The following is a 22,616-nucleotide window of genomic DNA, read 5'->3' on the forward strand; positions in this document are numbered from 1 at the left end:
GAGGTCTTCACAGACTCAGAAACTCTTTGAATCCTGTTGTTTAGAGGTATTTGTAAGTTTCATTACATAGGCAGTTTGATTAAATCACTGGGCATTGTTGACTGGACTCAAACTCCAGCCTCTCCCACTGCCTGTGAAGTGGGGTTTGGGCACCGACTTCCAATCCTCTCATTGCCTGGTTGGTTCCTTGGGCTACAGCCCTCGTCCTGGAGCTGTCTAGGGGCCCACCAAGAGTCACCTCCTTGGCATCAACTCAGGCATGGTTGAAAGGGCTTATTTTGATTGACACTCATCATTCAGGAAATTCAAGGGATTTTGGAAGTTCTGTGCAGGGGACAAAGACCAAGTATATTTTTTATTATCCTATACTTACAAATGTTGATAAATGTGAATGCTTAGAAAACAATCAGTTTCTCTCCCTTAATTTGAACTAGCCATGAATAGGTTTTTGAAAGAATTATGTTCTAAATACATACCAGTTATGTATACCTAATTGGGGATCTGAAGTGAGTGTTTAAAAACTTGGAGAATAAAGTTAGAAATCGAAATAATATTTATGTTATGTGGAAAAAATGGAATTCAGAAGTGATACTAACTTAAGCATTTGATTTCCATAACAAGATAAAAAATATGTATCTGTATGTATACATATGTGTGTTTATGTATGTATGTGTTTGTATGATACATGTACATACACATATACATGGTTTTGGAATCATACTAGATAAATATATATCAAAAACATTATGTTATTATTTAAAAAGAAAACCAGCACAGGGTTGTATTAATAGCCATACGTGCAAGGGAAAACATGAGGAAATACTTCATTTTATTTTGCTCCTCCGAGTTTAGTCTGTAGTGCTGTAACATGGAAATGTAGGGGAGGGTGGAGTGATGTAGGGTGAGTTTAGAGAAGAAACACGTGGTTCAAGGGTTGGGATGCAAACTCCATGGCCAAGTTAAAGAGCTGGCTCATTTTGCTTGAAAGAGAGGCGTGACCTGGAGGTCTTCAGGAATTTAAAGAATAATATGATGCAGAGAAAGATGACCAGCTGTTCTCCATAACTGATGAATATGTAATTTGAGGAAATAAATTCAAGCTGAACTGGAAGGGATTCAGGATGACTGTTGGAACAATTTCCCAACTGTGAGGGCTCCTGCTCAATTAGGATGGCTGGTTTGGGCTTTTCTAGAAGTCTCCATGACCACATAGATTCAAATCACTTTAAAATATGGGCACTGGTGGCAAGGACAGAGAAAGATAACGTTTCAACGTATTCTTGAGCCTTAAAAATTTAGTTCTGTGGTTATTATTTTTAAAAAAGAAGAAGAAAAGAAGTAAGTCCTGGTCAGGTGGGTTAGATTTCCCTCTAGTGGTCTAGAGAGGAATTTAGAGCAGCTGTGTTTTCACAAATGAGTCTCTTGGAGCCGAACTTAAGAAGCAAATATGTATGAGTTTTCTTTATTTCTACTCATTTAGTTGAATTGCCTCCTTAAAAAATAAATACAGGGCAAACAGTTCTTCTTTTGCTCACTTAGATACTGAAATCTGGACTCAGGCTCTGCTGTTTCGATGGATTGTTTTCCCTGGAACTGAGAACATTTCCTGGTGTGGTCATCTGATGGTGTGTGATGAACTCCCCTGGGCTGGGGATTTGGCAGGAGTTTTGAAGGGGCTAGTGACTCTCACAGTCCAGGGCTGTTTAGGGTTTTGGTGACAATGGGCCTTCCCCTCGGCCTCTGCTGGGATCTAAACTCCCTTCAAGGTATTGAGTGTGTGCTGGCTGGGGGCAGAGCCACTGTGTCCAGCCACACTGTGGATGTTCTAGGACTTGTGGGAAAGTGTGTGCCCTGATAGCTGACTGCCACTGTGAACCTCTCGTGTCAATCCCACAGACAGAGCCTATCTCAGAGAGCTCCCTTGTTTGCAGTTTATACCTCAAAAAGACCCTTATTCCACATCTTGGAGGACTGTCTTGGTATTGCCAGTTTACCCCAAGAACCTAGTGGTCTTAAGAAGCAGAAGAGCTAAAAGTTGTGCCTTGATCCTGGCTTTGGGTCAATTTTGAATTAAAGACCAAAGCACTTAAAAAAATGATATTTTCCCTCCCCACATCCCCATATGTAATTCAAAATAAATACAAAATTATCTTTAAAAATAAATGTAAGGAAATCTAACAAAACTTTGATTTTTCTTTCCTTACAATGCTATTTATTTTGGGGCTTCTGCTTTGCTGTGGCCAAAGCTCATGCTTATCCAGCTATTGGTTAACCTGGTGCCGTTTATGTACACAAATCAGCCTTGCTGGTTCTGTTTACTCAGCCTGAAAAGGGAGCATGAATGAATTTGCTTTGGCCACACAAGTCCAGAGGGTCACTGGCCATAACTCCTCTCACCAGATGAATGGGTTTGACAAGCTGTGGCCAGCACAATCGGACTTTCCCAGCATCCTCTTTGTTCCAGCCCAGATGCACAGCACAACCGGGTTTTCATGCTTTTCAGCAAAAAACCTACCAAAGGCTCACTGGCTGGCAGCGATTCAGGCTTTCTTTGAATCAGTGCCCTTCTGGGGTGGATAGTAAATCCTTTGCTCATAATAAGGGTGTATGTTGGCAAATAAACACTGATGGTGAACCTGGAGTTTGCCTTGTGACCTTCAGAAGGCTCAGAACCAGACTGTGCACTCCAGCCAACCCAGGAGGAGGAGACATTGGCTGAGTTTCCCACCACAGTCTTGCTTTTTTCCCATGGTGAACACAGGATCCAGCAGTTGGGGTGAGGAGTGTGGCTGTTTTAGCTCTCCTGTTTGCTCTTGGATGATTTTAAGTTTGATACCCTAATCCCAGGAAGAGAAACTCTGTTCAGGATGCAGGTGAGGGAGTTCCTTGCCCTTTGTTTTTGCTTCCCAGGAAAGTTGGGAGGTGTGACAAACTTCAGGAGAGCAGCATTTCAATACCAGAATGCTATGAAAGGTTTATGAAATTCTTGTTTTACAATTTTCTGGTGTGTTTTTGTTTTTTGGTTTGGACTTGGGTTTAGTTTTTTTTTGTTTCATTTCTGAGCACTTTTGTTGGTAGAAGTCATCTGTGAGGCACTGTTTGGTAGGTTGGGGCCTGAGTATTCCAAACTTAGTGATGGGGAGTGGGGGGAGGTAGAGGAGGCTCTGAGGGTTTTAAATGTAAGTTTTATTACTATTTGGGTATGGTGAGGTCAACAGATGAGCAGACAGTTCTCACTGAAAAGATAGCTTACTACTCACCATTCCCAAAAGAAGGGTCACATCACTCCACACAGGGCCACAGGCGGAAGCACTGGGGCTGGTTATGAGGCAGAAGGAATACGGGGAAATGTAGGCAAGAGCTTTCATTGTGGTTTCCATGGCAAAGAACAAAGAAGGCAGGGTAAGTAAGCTTAGGATTGGCTAGTTTGATAAATTTCAGCAGGCTCTGGGGCATGGGAACTGTTCCTGGTTGTCTGGTACCTGGCCCTGGAGTGATTAGGGTTAGTGGATAGTGGTCCGAGTGTGGGAGCCCAGTAAGGGAGGTGGTTGGGGTTTGGGCTCTGAATTGATCTGCATATGAAAGGTGTGCTCCCATGGGAGCGGTTTGCTGTCTCTAGAAATTAGCTAACGCTGGAAGGGGCAGTCCCTTTCAGTGTCAGCAAGATCCCAGGATGTCAAAGCATCAGAATAAAAGACATGCTTGATATGAAGAAGAAAAGAAAACAGAATACCTTTTTCAGGTTAATAAAATTGTGAGCGCACCGTGATTTTGTTTTTCCAACCACCAAGGCCAAATGGCCCACCATTCAAAGGTTGGGCTTTGGAATCTTACATTCTTGGTCTCGAGCCCTTGTTCTGCCATTCTCCAGTCCTGTAACCTTGGGCAACTCAATCTCTGCGCACTTCAGTTATTTTATCAGTCACATGGGGATAAAAATACTTTTTGTTTCATAGGATTATTATGATGATTAAATGAGATAATTCATATAAAGTGTTTTAAACAATGCCTGGCCCATAAAAAAGGCTCAGTAAAAGTTCGTTATCATTAATATTATTATTTTTGCCATTATTTTTATTAATAGCAATGTAGATGAGTTTTCTGATCGCATGAGGACCAGTCTCAGGCAAATTAGCGATTTGTTTTATAACGGAATTAACTTGTCTTATCTTATCTTCTCCCATTAAATTCTCTGAGAGCCAACTGGATATGTGGGAGATATCCCAAGAGAACTGGCAGCTTCTAAAGATCTTGGACTAATAAGAGGATGCCAGGGCCTTGTGACAAGGTGTTTTAGAGACACAATACTGTACTGAAAGGTTCAAAACTGAGTAAGATTCTCTTCCTGTGTTTCCATTCTCCTTTTCTTTTCTCCCTCCTCCCATCACTTAGAATCCTTATGTCCATGGAGCTGGTTGAACAAATTTGCTGCCCTCCTGGCTTGAAGCAAGAGGTGCTGAGTTGGGGTTGTTCAGTAGTCTTATTTTATCCAAGATAATGGGCAATGTGTTGTTTTTTCCCAACCCATTTTCCAGAAAGAAAGGATTAAAAGATTAGGGTGTGTGTTAAATAAAGGGTAGGCTTACTGAAGAGGATTTCTGGAGTCTCTGTTGCTGATGGTGAAGCGTGTGCTTACTGGCTTCAAAGTATTAAATGCAAAAATTTAGTCCCATGGAGTTAGCAAGCTTTCTCTGTAAAGGGCCAGTTAGTAAATACTTTGTCTTACTGGCTGTATGAGTTTGCTAGGGCTGACAGAACAATACCACAGACTGGATGGCTTCAACAACAGAAAGTGTTGTCTCACAGTTCTGGAGACTAGAAGTCCAAGATCCAGGTGTTGGCAGGGTTGGTTCCTTCTAAGGGTTGTGAGGAAAGGCTCTGTTCCAGGCCTCTCCCCCTGGTTTGTAGATAGCCATCTTCTCCCTGTATCTCTTTACATCATCTTCTTTCTATGTGTGCCTGTGTCCAAATTTCCCCCTCTTATAAGTAAACCAGCCACACTGGAGTAGGGTCCACCCCAATGACCTCATTTTAACTTGATTACCTCTGGAAAGACCTTATCTCCAAAGGTCACATTCTGAGGTCCTGGGGGTTATGACTTCGGCGTATGAATTTGGAGGGGGACACAGTTCAGCCCATAACACTAGATATACGGTCCATGTTGCAGCTTCTCAACTGCCATTGTAGCACAAAAGCAGCCATAGACAGTACATAAACGAACTAGTGAATTTATTTATGGGCATTGAAATTTGAATTTCATATAATTTTCACATGTCACAAAATACCCTTCTGATTTTTTTCCAACCATTTAAAAATGTAAAAATCAGTCTTAGTTCACAGACTATACAAAAACCAGGCAATGGGCCAGATTTGGCTCAAGAGCTGTAGTTTGCTGACCCTGGTCTTTTCGAACATGACGCACAATTTCTGATTACATTCAGGAACACATACATCCAAGTGACTTCAGGTGAATGATACATTTGGTAAAAGGTAAAACTACATTTGTATCCACATGTGTTTATATAGAGAGAATTTTTAAGGTTTTGGGAAAAAAGTATCAAATATCTCTGGAAATCTCCAAAATTCTCCCTGGCTTTTGATTGCAGCAAAACAGGAAAGGAAGATGTCTTCAAGCATGTTTGTTTCATGAAATTGAATTCCTTTTTCAGGGGTTTGGTTTCTCATAGAAAAGAATCCTTCTTTTTCTATTTAAAGTGATTGCTTACAAATGAACTTCAGATGAGCAGCATTGTAACTATGCTGGAAGACAAAGGAAAACTATTCAGGAAGGACTCGGGGATAAACGGGATGAAAAAAGAAAGGTATGGGAGAGAGCCCTGGAGAATGCTTAGATATGGGCAGCAAGTGTGGGCCGTGTCAGCACTTGAACAAAGCCAGGAGTGCCTAGGCATTGTGTTCTGCTGTGAATGGGGCTTCCAGGAGTTGGTAACAAGGTACCATTGCATTTTAGATGCTTTCTCAGTGACCCCACGGAAGCCCCACATCCCTTAGGAAGTCAGGTCTGTTGTCGTTTCTTGTTCTTGGTTTCCTTTTAGTTACAATCTCAGGAATGGGCAGCATGGTGTTCAACAAAAGCTAAGATACTTTGATGATTGATTAAGATTTTTCAGCTATACATCTGATACTGTCTTTGACCACATGGGCATTTCTATGTGGTGAATCCCACTACTCACCCTTACTTATATTAACATAGGGTATTTCAGAATTTGCAGTCATGATGAATTCACCATCTGTGTAATGGATAAGATTCGCTGAACAGTTGAAAAGCAAAATAATTTATACTATTTCTATCAGTATTTGCAACTCGCTGCCCAAGGGGTGGTCGCTGGACCAGCAGCATCAGCATCATCTGGTTGCTTCTTAGATGCAGAATCTCAGGCCCCACCAGAGACCTGCTGAATCAGATTTTTCAGTTTAACAAGCTTCCCAGGGGATCTGTGTCCTTTCAAGTCTGAGCATTCCTGCTGTGACGACCTTCAGGATCCTTATTTCCACCTCTGCTTTCCTTCCAGATCAGATAAATCCCTTTAAAGCCAAACCGCTTGGAAGCATTTGTAGACTAGAGGCTTGGGGGTGTGGATCTAGCCTCTGCTTTTCCCTCCTCCTTCTGGAAAATTACCCCCTGAAATGCAGAAAATAACCCAGACAAATGTCCCAAGACCTTTGAAGACCTGTTTCTTCTTCTCAGAAAACTTTACAAAAAAAAGAAACAAGAAAATCAATTTCACTTTGCATCTCCATAGAAACCCTGCCTCAGTACCAACTCTGCAGTGTTAGACTGTGTTTTCTTTGCACAGTTGTACTAGTCAAACTAAGAGATTCAGAATAACCTGGGGACAAAGAAAGTTCTGATTTAATTTTACCAAGATAGGAAGCCTTGCTAAAATTGTGGGTCTAGCACAATTCGGTTACTAGGTAAAGGTCAATAACATACTTAAAGTACTTAATGGTGGTATGGTAACTGCATCTCAAGGGCAAAGTCCACAGAGGAACATCTTCCTTTGTCAAAAGTGGAGGAAACCTTCAGTCACTGCACTCATAAAATGTATGTTCACTGTCCACAAATTCCACTCACAGTCCTTATGTCACGGGAGAGGCTTTGAGCAGAGGGCTGACTTCTGTCATTCCAGAGCCCAGTGCTCACGAGCCTGCGGCACTGCCCTGTGCTAAGGTCCAAGCAGCTTCACAGCAGAAGTTCTCTTTCTTCCCATGCTAATTCTGCTCCTCGTGCTCCGTGTGGCAGTCCTTGCAAACGCATTGCTTTAGAAGGGGGGTACACCCCCGGAGGAATGTGTTCTGAGTGCAGCAACCTCTGTTCCTTCTCTTTTCAGCTTTGTCTTGTCCAGCTGCAATCTTGACTGTGTTCACTGTGGCTGGATAGAGGGGGCCCCCAGTGCACACAAACAGAAAGAAAGATGGGATTTCCTGGGGCCCAGAGCATCGCACTGTTAGAGAGAGATCTTCCCTCTGACTGGAGTGGCTTTGGGTGTCTTTCATTCAAATTGCTGAGAATACTTGTGATATTCTTAATTTTATTTTTATCTGCTCTTCCATCAGATAAGATCATAGGAACTTCAGTATTCATTTTATGGACAAGGGAGCAGGAGGCAGAGGGGTTGTTGTCTAACTGCTAAAGGTCAGCGTGCTGGGGCTAGAATGCTAGTCCACTCATTTCCACCCTCCTGTTCCAGCAAGCTAGGCTTCCTGCTTCAAGAATAACAAGAACAATAATAATATTCATTAGCATGTATCACGTGCCCACCTGTATTGGGCTAGGGAGACTGCTCCATGTTTGTGTGTGTTCTGTCTGATTCTCACCACCATCCAGTGGGATGGGTATTCAACCATTCATGATGTACAAATGGGAGACCTTTGGCCCCAAGGAGTTGAATAACCTACTGTTTCTAAGTAGTACAGCTGGTATTTGAACCCAGACCCTAGAGCCCATGGTCTTAATGAGGGTGCCAAGCTATCTGCTATCAAAAAATACAGGGATGTGCACTCACCTATGAAAAAATAAATGAGACTAGTCAGGGTGCCCATCTTTAGTCTGGCAGATCGTTGATGCACCCAGCCCATCCTCTGAGAGTATTCTCAGATGCAGTCTGTGAGCCCCACAATTCCAGAGTAGTGGGAAGTCTGGTCTCCCTGTCAGACTTCCTACCCCCGTTTATGCCCTCAAATCCTTTCCAAAGGGCTGGTCCTCTCTTAGAAGGCTGTACCTTCTAGAGGCTAGGGAATGCCACAGTGTTACTGTAGCCAGTTACACCAGGTGCGCTGGGGGTGGCAGCTGTAGGACATGCAGAGAGGCTGTTAACTTTTCCCCTGGAGAAGCAGTATCACCATCCCAGCCTGGGCTCCTCGGGGGTGGGCCTGAAAGGAGATGGCGGGGCTAGGCCACTGAAGATGCCCCTGGGCCTTGGCAGTTCCTCAAGATGGGAGAGGAAAGGAGCCCATATTCTCAGGGCTCCACTCAGCCAGGAGTTCTCCCTGCCAGAGTGGACCTAGGGTCTCAGCATCTCTCTCTGGGCTTCCTTTACGTGGCTGCTCTGCCAGGTTCTGATATTTCCCGGGGAGGGCTGGGCTGAGAGGAGAGTTCGTGGATTACAGTCCTGTGTCTTAGTCATGGTTGGCTCAGTCCATGCTGAGTCTGAATCTCAGGGAATAGGGGTTAGGGAGGATCTCAGCACCTTCATTCCCCAAATGTGTTCTGGGCTCTTCATGCAAATCTGCCAGCCCTCTCTCACAGTCTTAAAGCTCCTCACAGTGAGAATCTCTATTTCAGAAAAAGGAAAAAATTTTAATTAGTATGTCCTAGATTCCTGGATATATAATTCTTTAGGTAAGATGTATGCTTATTAATATTGAAATCATTTCATGGCTTCTGCTCCATCATTGCTTGTTCAATGGTAGCAAGTTCAGATGCCCACCAAGACAGGCAGCAGATCCGGGACTGGGGCTAGTTTAAGACGGTGGGAACTCTGGTGACACTCAGCTCTCTCCAGTTATTAATTATTATTAATATATGAGCCCAAGTTGCCACATCTTCTGAATTTTCAGAAATCTAGATTTTTCATGTGAAATCTGATTTTTAAATATTGGCAGGAAAATAATTACCAAAACAAAACCAACCCCTGTGTGAAGAGCTTCTGCTGTGGGTGGGCGAGGTGATTCAGACTAACCCTCCTCTGAAAAGAAAAAGACTGAAAGAAATCTATAAAGGCGTCTTTTGAGAGGCATCAATGACCAATGACCTAATAAGATAGCAACACAAATAGGAAGGTGGCTGGAGTGTAAGAAAATGAGCCAGAGCTCTTTGTGTCCTGGGGCGTCTGCCTAGCCAGGAGAAGTGCTAGGAACAGCTGCTTTTGGTGAATTCCATAAGGTGTGGGTGACAGGTGTCAGGTCCAGTGGAGAGCCTGGTCTATTTCCAGCTGCCCCTGCTGCCCAAAGGACTAACCAAAGGAGGCAGCTAAGGGGCAGACTTGGGTGGCAGATTCATGTGGCTGAAGGAAAAATAGCTCGAGCTAAGAATTCACCAAAGGCAGAGATCTTGGTATGGTAACCCATGTTGGGAATTGTAAACTCGCAGGGAATCATTCCAAAGGCAGAGTACAGACTGTAACCCAGGGGTTATAAATCCATGGTTTTGAACTACAAAGCACCCTAAGGAGTCTCACAGAAGGAGGTGAAAGATGCAAACAATATCCTAGGTCTCAAGGTATTTCTATAAGTAATTTTTTCATACAAAATGACCAGCAAACAATAAAAAATTACAAAGCACCTGAAGAGATAAATCAATGTGCACCAGAATCAATAGAAAATTTAAAATAGAGGGTAAGACACATGTAGGACACACTGAGGTCTAACAGAATTAATTCGAGTCTCAAAAGGAGAGGAGAGAGAGACTGAGGGGTAGGTAAAACTTGAAAAGATGATAGCTGAGGATTTCCCAGAACCAGTGAAGGAAATCAGCCCACTGGTTCTAGATAAATAAAAATAAATTTTTGTCTAGACTAACACTGCAGAAAATCAAAGACAAAGGCAAAAAAAAATCTAAATCTAAAAATCAAAGACAAAGCTGCTTGATTGACAATTAATTTCTCAACAGCAACACTGAAAATCCAAAGGTGGAAATAAAATAACTGACAGTCTAGAAACTATCTTTTTGAAATGAAAGCAAAATAAAAACATTTTTAGACAAACAAGAAATGAGAGAATGGGCTACCAGCAGACCCACACGAAAAGAAAGTCTCAAAGATGTTTTTCAGTTAGAAGGAAAATTAGCCCACATGGAACCTCAGAGATGCATCAAGAAATAAAATGCAAAGAAACGTTAAAAGTGTTGATTTATACGAACACTGGCTGTATGAAACATTAATAGTAATGTCTTGTGGTGCTGCAAGTATTTATCATACTAATATTATAAAGAACTAAAATATACAACCACAATAGCTCTGAGCACTGTGAAAGTAATCATAGTTAAGATATATTAAGACTGTTGCATCTCTTGGAGGAAAGTAAAGGTGTAGATCATTATGAGACTCTGATGGATCAAGGATTCATGTTGTAATTTCTAGGTAACCATCACAGAAAAAAGAGGAAAAGCATGTAACTTTCAATCTAAGAGAGGAAAAGAGAATAACATAAAAAAATCAATCCAAGGGAAGAAAGAAAAAACAGATTTGTCAAATAAAAAACATGTAAGATGGTAGATTTAAATATAAATATATTTGTATTACTTTAAATGTGGATGAACTAAATGCTCCAGGGAAAAGACAAAGTCTGGATTTTTTTTAAAAAGACAAGTACAAGCTCATTATAAGAGATACATCTTAAAATATAGAAAATTTGAAAGTTTAAAAAAATGGAAAACAATGTATAAAATAATAAAAAATCTGGCTCTATTAGTTTCAGATAAAGGTCAAAAGTATTGCTAACTATAAAGAGGGATACTTCAAAATGATCGAAGATTTCCTTCCCCCAGGAAGACCTAACAATTTTAAATTTGTAAAGTAAGAAATTGACAAAAATATAAGAAGAAAAGAGAAATCTACAATAGCTCTGGAATATTTTAACACCCTCTCAGCAATTACTAGAACAAAGAAATAGAAAAATTAGTAAGACTATAGAATATTTGAACAACATAGTTAACATGCCTTGTTTAATGGACATATGTAGGTACTACACCAAACAACATCAACATACAAATTCTCTTCATACCACAAGGAACACATGTAAAAATTAATTATATACTAGGGAATGAAGTGATACAGAGTATTATCACAAGGGCAATTAGGTTAGAAAGTAGTAACAAAATAGAAACAGAAATCCAATTCTAAATCGTCTATTAATAATAAAAATTCTGCAGATAGGAATCAAAATGAAGTCCTTTAATCTCATGAAGAGTATTGCTAGAGAAAAATCTTGGACACAGGCTCTATGTGCTGACTCTATGTCATGCTAACTAGGGAAACGATCTGATGAGTTCATGTGGAACTCAGACGCTCTAGGGCTCCAGAATTACAAGCATCAGCTTTACATACAACTCAAGTACATAACTTTTATGCACTTCCCTGTGATTGCTGTACTTCACAGTTCTGAAAAAGGTAGTTTTCAAATAGTGTACCTGCGACAGAGAGACTTTTTACAGTAAAGGCATGAAGGCAAATATTTTAAATTTTCAGAAAATGAAAACTTTTCTCTCAGTAGAAGGGCAGTCTAGGGTAGTGAGATACAGCCCAGCTTTGCAGTTAAAATCACGGCACTGACTGGGTTCTGGGCTAGGCTCTGCCACTTACCAATTGTGTGACTTTGAGCAAGTTATGCATGCCTCTGAGCCTCAGTTTTCTTATCTGTAAAATGGGATCATCTGACCTACATCATGGAATAGATATATCTATTGTAGACTATATAAAGATATAACAACCTGTGATAAAAATTAACTCCATACCTGAATTTGGAAGAGTGCTTAGCACACAGTATGTACTCAGTGTCTGCCATTAAAAACCGCTGAAGAACCCAAAGCACAAACTATGGATGAGAGCAAGAGGAGGCATTTCCTTTTCCCAAGACTTTCACGAGCCCATAAATCAATCTCTGCCTTGTTGCATAGCCAGTTCTGTTGCCTGTGACCTACACCTAGCCAGGAGACATAACAATTTTTGGCTTCCAAGACTGCTTAGGCAAGAGTGGGAACGTTCTGATGTTCCTATGTGCAAGCTGTGTGGTTCACAGGGTGAGGCCTCCTGGCAGCCTTCAGTGACCGAGCCACAGAGACAGGCCTGGGGATGCTGCTGAGGGCCACACTGTGTCTCATTTCATGTTTACGACAACCCCGGGAAGCAGGAACTAGTATTAGCATCCCAATTTCAAAAATGATGTACAGAGAGATTAAGAACCTTACCTAGGAAGTGCCGGAGATGGAATTAAGCCCAAGCCAAATGGATTCATACATTCAACCAACATGCTATATGGTCTCCCATTTTACTTAAGCCTTAACATCTTTCCCCAACTCATGAACAGTCAAGCCATGTATCAGCCTAAAGCACTGTTTGGTTTAGACTGCTCAGCTACCGTTGCTTAAGAAATCGCCTTAACCCTTAGCAGCCCCCTACAGCAGTGATTTCAGTGTGCTCCTGGGCCCTGTCGTCAGGAATTTGGACGTGGCACAGTGGGATGGCTTGCCTCTGCTCCTTGATATCTCGGGTCTCCAGTAGGAAAACTAGAAAAACAGAGTGACTCGAATGGCTGGGACCTGGAATCCTCTGGAGATCTCTTCAGCTTTTGGGCTCAGGAGAGTCCATCTTCTCACACGTAGGGTTGCTCAGGGCAATATGAGGAAGCTACGGGGCTTCTGTGACCCAGGCTCAAAAGCCATAAAACAGCACTAATGCCAAACTCTATCGGTTGAACAAGCCTGCCAAGTTTCAAGGGAAAAGGGAGTAGACCCCACCTCTTAATGGGAAGAATTCCAAAGAATGTGCAGCCATGTTTTATAACTGTTACATCAATCTTATTCTTTTAATTGGTTTCAGAATATCCGATATAATAAAGATGGCCCCATGCCTAAAAGCAAACAAAGAGTCAGCAGCATGGGGTTTCCAAGACATTCTTTTTCTTCATACCTTCTGATTTGGAAAAGTGTTTTTGAAATGGCGTTTCCCACTTCATTTTAGTGAATAATCTTTTAGTCAGTCCAGTTGGGCTAGACAATACCATGGTAACCAGCAACCTAAAATCTCACTGGCTTAAAACCACCACTGAAAATAAGGTTTGCTTCTAATTCCCATTATATATTCACCACACCTGGGCTGGGTGCGCTCCTCAGTGTCCAGGTATACAGTACAGGCATCTGGAACATCACAGTGTCAGGGAGAAGGAAATTTTCTTCTACTCTCTAGTTTCTTCTTTGGTCTAGGAATTAAATTGACATGAGATAGATTAGCAAGAGAAAACCAAACAAAATTTTGATAATATGTATACAGTGGGAGAGACCCAGAAGCACAGAGTGACTCGCCAAAATGGCTGAACCTTTCACCTTAAATACCATCTTCAGCTAAAGACAAAAGAGGATGTTGAGGGCAGGGACTTCAAAAGGGAGGAAGGCAATTGACCTGGAGATGGAGAAGCAAATGTTTGGTAAATAAATATTTGCTGGGTCCTGCACAGACAATGGGACTCAGAGTGCACTCTGCTCCCTGATGCACTCTGTACCATCATACCCAGCATATATTCTCTGCAGAGATCTCTGGCGATAACTCTATTCTGGGAACAGGTCCTCTATCTAATTCTCTCTTTTTTTTTTTAGGCACTTAGGGGGAAGGCAAAACTTCTTTCTGAGTCTTTTAGGACTTGATGTTTTCAGCTCAAAAGAATCAGCATGCTAAAGAGACATTTTGGAGTGGCAAACTTTGCTCCCCTACAGCTGGTTTCTGTAAGGAGAGGAAGAGCTTGGGCTGCAAGTGATCGTATCTCCCCTGCTCTTAACCCACTGACTGGAAACTGTCAGAGGGCCCTTTCTGACTATAAGAGGGACTGTAAGCTCACCCTTCCATTGCAGGGAGGAGAGGAACTCTAGGTACTGGTGTGTGGCACCAAGGACTACCACAGTGATGCGTAGTGCCGTGAAAGAAAGGGAACGTAAATTATTATTTGAAATAGACTTATTATATTTCAATTATTTGAAATAGACTTTCTGAGCCTACATTTCTGAGGGGTTTGGAACCAAATATTTGTAACTAATCCTTTGGAAGAAAAGTAGAAAAGTAAGCTAATTTGGATGAATGTGAATGTGAATGTGTTCAGATTCTGTTACATACACCAACTTCAAATGTCCAGTGGACACCATGCATTTGAGGAGGTAGGGAGTTCCAAGCTTGGTTTAACCATCCTGAAGTACACCTTGAAACCTATGACCACCTATGTCTAAGAATCACTGGTCTTCAGGGATACCCCATAGTCCTGATATATGTTCCATTTGGGTCATTAAACCCAGGTACTCTTCCAGGGTGGGGAGGATGTAAGATCTTTGGACATCTTAAAGCTCAAACCTTGAGGTCAGAAATTCAAATGACAGGCAGATAACTCACCAATGTGAATAGAGCAGCAGGGCATAAAACAGTAGGAAGTTATTAGTTAGGACTGGCATGCCATCTAAAGGATTTCAATTCATATTTTTAAATATATATATATTAATTTTGTGCCAGCAAAAATAAGCGATCATGGAGTAGATCTGGTGGCCATTGTTCTCCAGTTTGCATGCCCTAATCTAGCTCCATCTCGGTAGGTAACTGCTCCCTATCTCATGTAAAGCGAATGAAAGTTCAGAAAGGTTAAGTAGCTTGCCCAAGCTTGCACAGCTCATAAAGGGTAGAATAGGCATTTTGTCTTCAGAGTCCATGCTTGTAACCACTGTTCTAGGCTACTGCTTCTAGAGCAGGTAGCACACCACTTTCTAATTGTGATTTGAAGACCTGGGTATGCACCAGAAGCACCACAGGAGCTTGTTAGAGCTACACCTCCCCTGCTTGGTCCCCAGATTCACTGAAACAGCATCTCCATGACGGAAGCCCACAGCAGCATCCCCTGGCGAGTCTTACTTCGCCCTCAGGTAGCAGTCTGCTGACTAATCTTTGGGAGACGTCTTTTGGTGCTTTTAACCCATCTCTAAGGAGCAAGGCTTTCTAGGATCTACGCGTAGAGAGTCAAGCTGAATCACCTTATTGTTCCAACTCAGTTTTTTAAAGTATTACAGGGATGACTGATAACCTAGACCTTGGCTGTGGAAGTGGCTAGGGAACAGAGGGGAAAAGAGGAGGCGAATGGCTACAAGGAGAGTCCTTTGCGCACATGAACTGGATAATGGTTCTTTTTTTTTTTCTTAACCTCTGCGTTCAGTCTTATACAGTTCAGTTATATTTTTGCTAATGATTTTGCAAGTGACAGTAGAGGGGGTGGGCAACTCTAGTTCCCCTCTAAACTGGCAGGTGGATTCCACATCAGGGAATGTGAAGTCTGTTGTGGAGAGAACCAATGAAGGGAAAGAAACATTGATGACACGATAGGGACATTTGAGGAGGCTGGCAGAAATTGTGGTGATCTGAACCAATCAGTCATTTCCCATCGTTTTGCAATGTTTTTGGTGGCAGACGGTGGAGGTTGGGGGAGTGTGAGGAGGGCAGAGAAAGGGAGAAGAGAGGAAAGAGGAAAAGGGGGAAGGAAAGAGTGACCGGAGAGCACTTCTATGAAACAGAGGCTGTGAACTCCTGCAGGCTGGTCTGTGTTTGCAGGACAGGACCATGAAAGGCCACCAAGATCCTGTGTAATGCCTTTCAGCTGTGCCCCCCAGAGGCTGGCCAGCACATCTGTTTTCTCTCCTTCTCCAACCCAGCATGATACTCCCAAGCGTGGAACCAAATGCAGCTCCAATTTGAATAAACAGGAACACTGGCTTCATGACTTCTCTCCTTTATTTTGGGTTTGCAACCTTAGCGCCGCCTTTCGCTTCCTGAAGTCCTAGATCAACTGCAAAGGTGGGGAGGGTGGTGGAGAAGGATGCCGAGCCTGCCTGGTCAGTGTGGTTTCTGTTTGGCTCGTCACTGCATTCCCAAAGCCCTGGTTTAGTTTAATTTTTGCTTTGATTGAACTTCTTTGGGAGTATTTCATCCGCTGATATCTTGGAATGGCTTTCTCTCTCTCAGAAGAGAGCTTTTATAGAGGCCTGTTTTCTGATATTCATAAGATAGATGGGTTCCCTTGGGGTTGGGCTCGGAATTCAGATTTATCTACAGTCATTTTTCATATTCTATATTTTGGTTATTTTTAGGTCCATTTTGGAACAAGATAGACAGGTAGATTTATTCCATGAAACGGGGATTAAAGTTAGGAGCGTGGTTGTATGTATTGGAATAAAGAGCAAAATGTTAGCAGTGTTTATCATTTTCACTTAACTTTTATCAGCAAAGAAACAGATTTGATTTTGTTTTCAGTTACAGTTTCTCTTCTAGATGCTTCTCAAATGGGTTTTAAATAGCTAGTCATCTTATCTTTGTTACCTAAAATTTTGACTCCTATAAACAGGGCAGCATCTGGCTTCTAGGGCATCTTCGTGCAAATTTTTAAAAGGCTCCCTCTGTAGAAAGGCACAGGATGGTGGGGCTGGGCACCTTGGTGAGAAGACAAAAGGCATGCCTTCCTCTGGGGAGATGCAGCCTCTTGCCAGGATGCCTGGCTTGTTGAGAGGAGCTGGCTTAATTTTCCACCCCCACTTGCCTCTTTGGGCAGGGCGCTTATAAAGTGGGCCTTATAACAAACCTCACTTAATAAATGATTGTGTTTGTAGTTAGCGATTTATTCTTCTCCCAAAAAAAAGAAAAAATCAGTTAACTATTTACTTTGAGTCTTGTGACATTCAGATCATTTACACCTCTCCTGTCTATTACCAGTCAGGGTAAGAAGTTCATTTGTTAGGGGTTTCTCTTTATGGCTCTAGTTTACATCAGCATGAATCAAAGCATCAACAACATAAAGCAAGAGAGAAGATGGGAAAGAAAATGAAAGGAAAAAACGTCTCTCTTCTTCCAGGGGATATGAACAGGTTAAAACTTAACACAGGGCCAGAATGAGGGTGGTGTTAGCAAGTTGCAAAGTTTAACAGGGTGCCAAAAAAAGCTCAGTGATCAAGATAAATATTGTAATGCAAGATTTTAAAAAATCAAAACCAATGCAGAAAAATCTATGATAAAATTTCAAAATTTTAAGTAGAGACAAGTTCCATTTCCCTCGTTAGCCAGATAGGCTTATTAACTCAAGCTGACAGCGACATCCACCCACCTCTCCAGGTGGAGGAGGAACCCTGGAGCCACAGTGTGAGTCCTGCTGAATGGGTGCATTGCCGTCTCGGTTTGCTGCAGGATGAGCACTCGCTCTTTCCTACTCCTGAGCATAAAAAAGCTATGTCAGGTACTCTAAGAAGCACTGGAATTAGAAGGAAGATGCTATATTTTTAATGGATTATAGTCACTATTAGTTTATTTCCTTTATTGACGAAGAGTCATCTTGGAACAAACCACCAATGCTCTTCTCCCCACTGTCAACCTGCTCCTGGTGAGTGAGGATGGCTGGTCAGTCCTTTCCGACCCCTCGTCTGACATGGGGCTTGTTTGGTACAATGGGATGATGATCCTCCTTTTCTCCCCCCATCCCTCCATGTAGGCTCATTTTGTCTGCTGTTTTTCCTTCTCACTCACAGGTCTCATATTTAGAACTGTGTCACACACAGCAAGAGCAATAGAGGAGGAATCACTATATTCTCATCCCAGCTCAGCCACCAAACAGACATGTGACCCGGGGCCCATCAGGTCTCCTCTCAGGGCTCAGTTTCCTCGTCTGTGACATGAAAGGATGAAACTAGACCATCCCAGGCTCCTCCCTGCTTCTCAAGCTCTGTGTCCAGTTCCCTCTCAAGAATCTCACACCTGCAGGCTTATGATTTTAACCCCTCCTCCCATGCTCCAACCTGAGGGCCTTTTCAGTTGCCTGAGGAAAATTAATCTCCCCTCTCTCTTTTCCATGATGCATGACTGATGACATGAGAAGTCTCTGGGATTCACGTGTATCAAAGCTATGATTTCGAAAGAAAAACATAACGGTGAAAAATTCTGTACTTCTGACCCTCCCAGTCACCCAGAGTGCCCTGCATGAGTGGCCACCGAAGTCTCTATCTGCCCCGTCATTTTTTTCTCATCAAACTGATATCACGTTCTTTTATCCCACCAGTATTTATTCAGCTCCTAAATAGCAGGCATTTTCTAAGCCCTAAATTAGACTAAGTTCCCACCCTCATGGTGTGACCATTCATTCCAGCATATATTTATTTACACACTCAGGCAAGAAAAAAATTCATTCTGATCCTTAAATTAATTGTGACTTGCAGCTCCCATTCCACAAGACTGACAAAAAAAATTCAAATTGGGGCACTTTTAGGGCTCCCTCTCAGAATTCCCTAGATTTTCATCTCTCATCTAGCTTCCAAGATGACATCTGAGCTGCTTCATCTAGCCATCTTTAGAAAGTAAGTTAATTCAATACATTTAGCCACAAATGTATTAAACTACTGGGCTTTCTGCTAGAGCCATCTTTCCAAAGCACAGCCCTGATAGTGTCACCTTTTGGCTCAAAAACTCCAGCATCTCCCCTTGCCTAATGCATTAAATCCTGACAGTTGGCCCCGGTGTTTAGGTCCCTCCAAACAAGGCTTGTTCGCTTATTGTTCAGGACGGCTCTGTGTCCACAGTCTCCTCAGGACACACTGGACTATGTGTGCTTCCGGTGCCCTGGGTGTTTGCTTGGGCTCTTGTTGTCTGAATAGAATGCATGCGTCCCCTTCCTGCCTCTATCTGTAAGGAATAGGTGAAGGTTGCAAGTTACAGAATCTCCCTCTCCCCTCCAAAAAGACAGGTTTTGTTTTCCTAAAGATGGTATCTTTTTTCCCCTTATCCCAGTATCCCTTTATCAGTCTTTGCCTTTAAATGGACTTACTTTATTTTCATTTGAATCTATTTATTTATTATAGAAAGTTTATATCAGTGCTCCACATGGAAGAAAAAACAGTAACCCTTGATAAATAAAGTCCCTTGATAGATAAAACAATATCCCTTGATAAATAAAATTCACCATACAAATGAATTCAATAAAATCACACAATGATATTACCTTCCATCTAACTCTTCCCCGAGGCATGCTGTGTCTGGGTAAAAGTGTTGAAGATTGGCAGCAAGTAGATTTTTCTCCTTGATGAAATTAGGAGAATGGGAGAAGAATGGAAAACAGTGGTTTGGTGCCGTGTTCACGCACCAGCTAAAATAATCTCCTGCACCACCTCAAATCATCTTGAGTAGCATGTGCTCCACAGTTTGGAAAACAGTACCTGACTCCAGCGAAGTGATGAGCAGCTAAAAGACAAGATGTGATTCTTGCTCTTCGCCTTTCCAAGAATCTATTCCTTAGGCCTCCCACCCCCCCACCTCCTTCTAGAGGACACTGAATTGCCCCTGAGCCACTGTGTTACATGACGGAAAGAAACGAGCAGTTATTTCTGCAGGTCTAGCCCATGGATCAGTCTGTCTTCTCTGAAACTTCAAGAGAGTAGGTCCTTCAGGCCATGGTCTTAGGATGGAGAAGGAGCGTTTTGCCTGCAGTTTACGTGTGTATGTGCATGTGTGGGCCGGGGAAGGGTACGTGTTAGGGAGGGAGTGTGGCCGAGGAAGTCGGGGTTGGGGGGTGGTTTTCTGAACTTGATTCACAGCGCTCTGTTGGTAAAACGCCCTAACTGCCAAGTTCTCATCTTAGAGCGCTGTTTCTGGGAGCCAGAGAAGACTCTGGAGATCATCTTCTCCCTCTCCTACCCCGACCCTGCCCATTCCAGTCTTCTCTGACTGAAGAGGAAACCACAGCCCTGAGAACAGGTGTCCTGCCCGAGAGACTCCGCCCGTGAGCCACACATCGGAACTGAATCCAGATGCTTCTGATAGAAACCCATCCTTGGGGCCTTCCCGTGCCTGACTCCAGTTGTTCACAGACTTTCTTCCTCCTTTTCCAGGCGGTGCTCAGCCCTCTCATTGCCATCGCGCTGAAAATATCCCAGATTCACGAGCGAACCGGCCGGAGGGGCCCCACTGTCATCACCTGAGCGGAGGGAAGACCACTCAGCAGGGCCAAAAGAGTGTGCTCGGCGGGAGACACTTCACTCATGCCTTCTTGCTACCTGTTTGTGCCTCTTATGACTTTGAAAAACACCAAATGATGATTTGCTTGGAGGGGGGAGGGTGGGATGGGGGAGTAGATGGGAAAAGAAAAAAAAAATCTGTTTGGGTTTTAGTCTGTTTCAACAAATGCAACAGAGTCTTCGCTGGTGTGTTAGAGCTGCACTATCGTTTGGCACTTGTGTTTGATCACACGAGGGAACCTGCCCTTTTGAGAAGAGAATAAGTGGGCTGAGAACTCTGGTCATGGCATCTGTGCATCATTGGTGCCAAGTGAGAGGAGCTTCTGGAATAACCGAGGAGCATGCAGTGCCAGAAGCCAGCTGACCCTAAGCCCCAGGTGCCCCTGGGCAGACCTAAGAAGACTTTCCTCAGCAGGGGGACAATTTAACTTTTCATCCCAGGTCAGGTCTCCCACGGGCAAAAGTTGTTGAACTCCTCATAGCCCACTTCATGCCCAGCAGCCACCTGGCAGCCCACTCACCCTCCTTCCCATCTCCAAAGTCCCTGTGCCTCCTCTTCACGCGTCTTCTAGAGCTTTCTACACATCACCATGGCACACTTTCAACAAAGCATAGCAAAGGGTGTTTTTCTGTCTCGGTCGTAAATAATTTTAGCTGTTAAGCTGGCTGCGTTCCTTCAAATTCAGCCATTCATTATGCAGGTGGGAGGTCATTTCTTGGCAGGACTCTGCCAGTGAATGCTTACCATTTTCAGGCCGATCCACCATTCTATTACCCGGGTGGACACATGGGTTAATCCTAATTCCTGCTGAGAAGACAAAATACCACCATGTGTGCCATCTCCCTGACTTCCTCTCTCTGCTGTCTTATCTCCCAGTAAGGGCTTGTTTTCATGCACTTGTTTGGACACAGTTCAGATCTTACTCACCATGGCTGTAAAGGAGACAGCAAAATGCTGTAAAAAGAGAAGATGAAGTGGATGCTGGAAGAAAACCTTACTGGCAGCACTGTTATGGGCCTGATGAGATGGAGATGGTGGTGAGGTCCTCTACAAGAAAGCAGAGGGTCACCACTGGCTTTCTTTACCCAGAAAAAGGCTACTGCAGCTCTGGCAGCCCTATCAGAACTCAGCCAGAACCCTCGGTGCACGGGACCTGTTTGCATATGTTTTGCTTCCTTGGGAACGACACTCACTTATCACGTCATTTGCACAGATGATGTGGTGTGCTTTGACTGTTGAGCAATGCGTTATGGCTGTAGTCAAGATTAGTGCAAGCCCGGAAACATTCCCAGCAAGGTATTTGTTTCCATTTTCTATCTATGCTTCCAGAAACTTGCTAGGTCCTTTAGTATCCAATAAAACAAAGGAATTCCTGATTTCAATCTTATGCGAGAATTGTGGGTTTTTGCTTATTGTTTCTTTCATTGAGAAACTCCAGTAGTGGTCACTTCGGATAAGTCTGCCACTCAGAACCCTTGCAAGGGCTGATTTTCATTATTATGACCTTGGGGCTTTAGTAAATCAATGGAACAGAGAAGCCAAACTGCTAAAAACTGCCTTTGGGCATCAGAAGAAATGATCGTGACATCTAGTCTTGCATCATAAGTATCTTCATTTCAGAACAACAGGAGGGTGGTTTTGAGCTGAGCGGCTAAGGAACTAGTTGTGAAATGTATCAGCAGTGGGATGCAGCTTGCCTTGCTGCTTTGGTTCTCATCCTCTTTAAGGTGGAGATCCGTGGCGGGCAGCACGATGAGATGCATCCTTAGGCTGAGACGGCTAAGCCTGTTGTCTCTCAATATTTTCTCTCAAGTTGCTGAACTTTTCATCATCTCTCATTTTGAAGTTCAAATGTAAATTAACCCTGACTTCAAAATCCTGTTTCTTTATTTCAGTATGGAGTCATGTATGTCCAGTCATCCAAATATACATTTATTCATTCATTTATTCAGCAAACATGGTTTGAACAACTATTCTGTGCAGAGTCCTGTTTTGGGTACAGCAGACAGATGCAGAAAACATTATTCCTGCTCCTGTGAGTTTGTAGTTTGGGGACAAGAAGCTATGGCAAACGTGCACAAAGAATCAAGTAGACATGAAAGTCAGTCGTACAGACTACTTGCTATGGGAACGCACAGGGGATTGACTGAAAGATAGAAGGCACTAGGCATTTTGGGGTTCCACAAAGAGTGGAGTTTTCTGGGCCTGGTAACCATTTATATAATTTCATCAAGGGTGAATGTAGCCAGAACAAAGACTAGGAGTGGAGAGGTGGGATAGCTGGAGTGGAGGCTTGCTTTGGGTCCTGCGAGAAGCTGGCTTGGATGAGTGGGGTTGAAGCAGACACAGTATTATAAATACCAGGCA

The 22,616-nt window shown here is 42.9% G+C and overlaps 1 protein-coding gene across 1 annotated transcript in view; it reads left to right on the plus strand.

Annotated features, from left to right (window-relative positions):
• The window catches only part of PGM5 (phosphoglucomutase 5), a 160,223-nt gene extending 138,587 nt beyond the window's left edge, over positions 1–21,636 (plus strand). The window contains exon 11 of the mRNA XM_031449819.2: positions 20,123–21,636. Within this exon, the coding sequence (XP_031305679.1) occupies positions 20,123–20,212 (90 nt within the window). The 3' untranslated portion in view covers positions 20,213–21,636. The remainder of the gene's footprint in view (positions 1–20,122) is intronic.
• The last annotated feature ends 980 nt before the right edge of the window (positions 21,637–22,616 follow it).

This window comes from Camelus dromedarius, chromosome 10 (genome assembly GCF_036321535.1).
Source record: "Camelus dromedarius isolate mCamDro1 chromosome 10, mCamDro1.pat, whole genome shotgun sequence".
Taxonomy (NCBI): Eukaryota; Metazoa; Chordata; class Mammalia; order Artiodactyla; family Camelidae; genus Camelus; species Camelus dromedarius.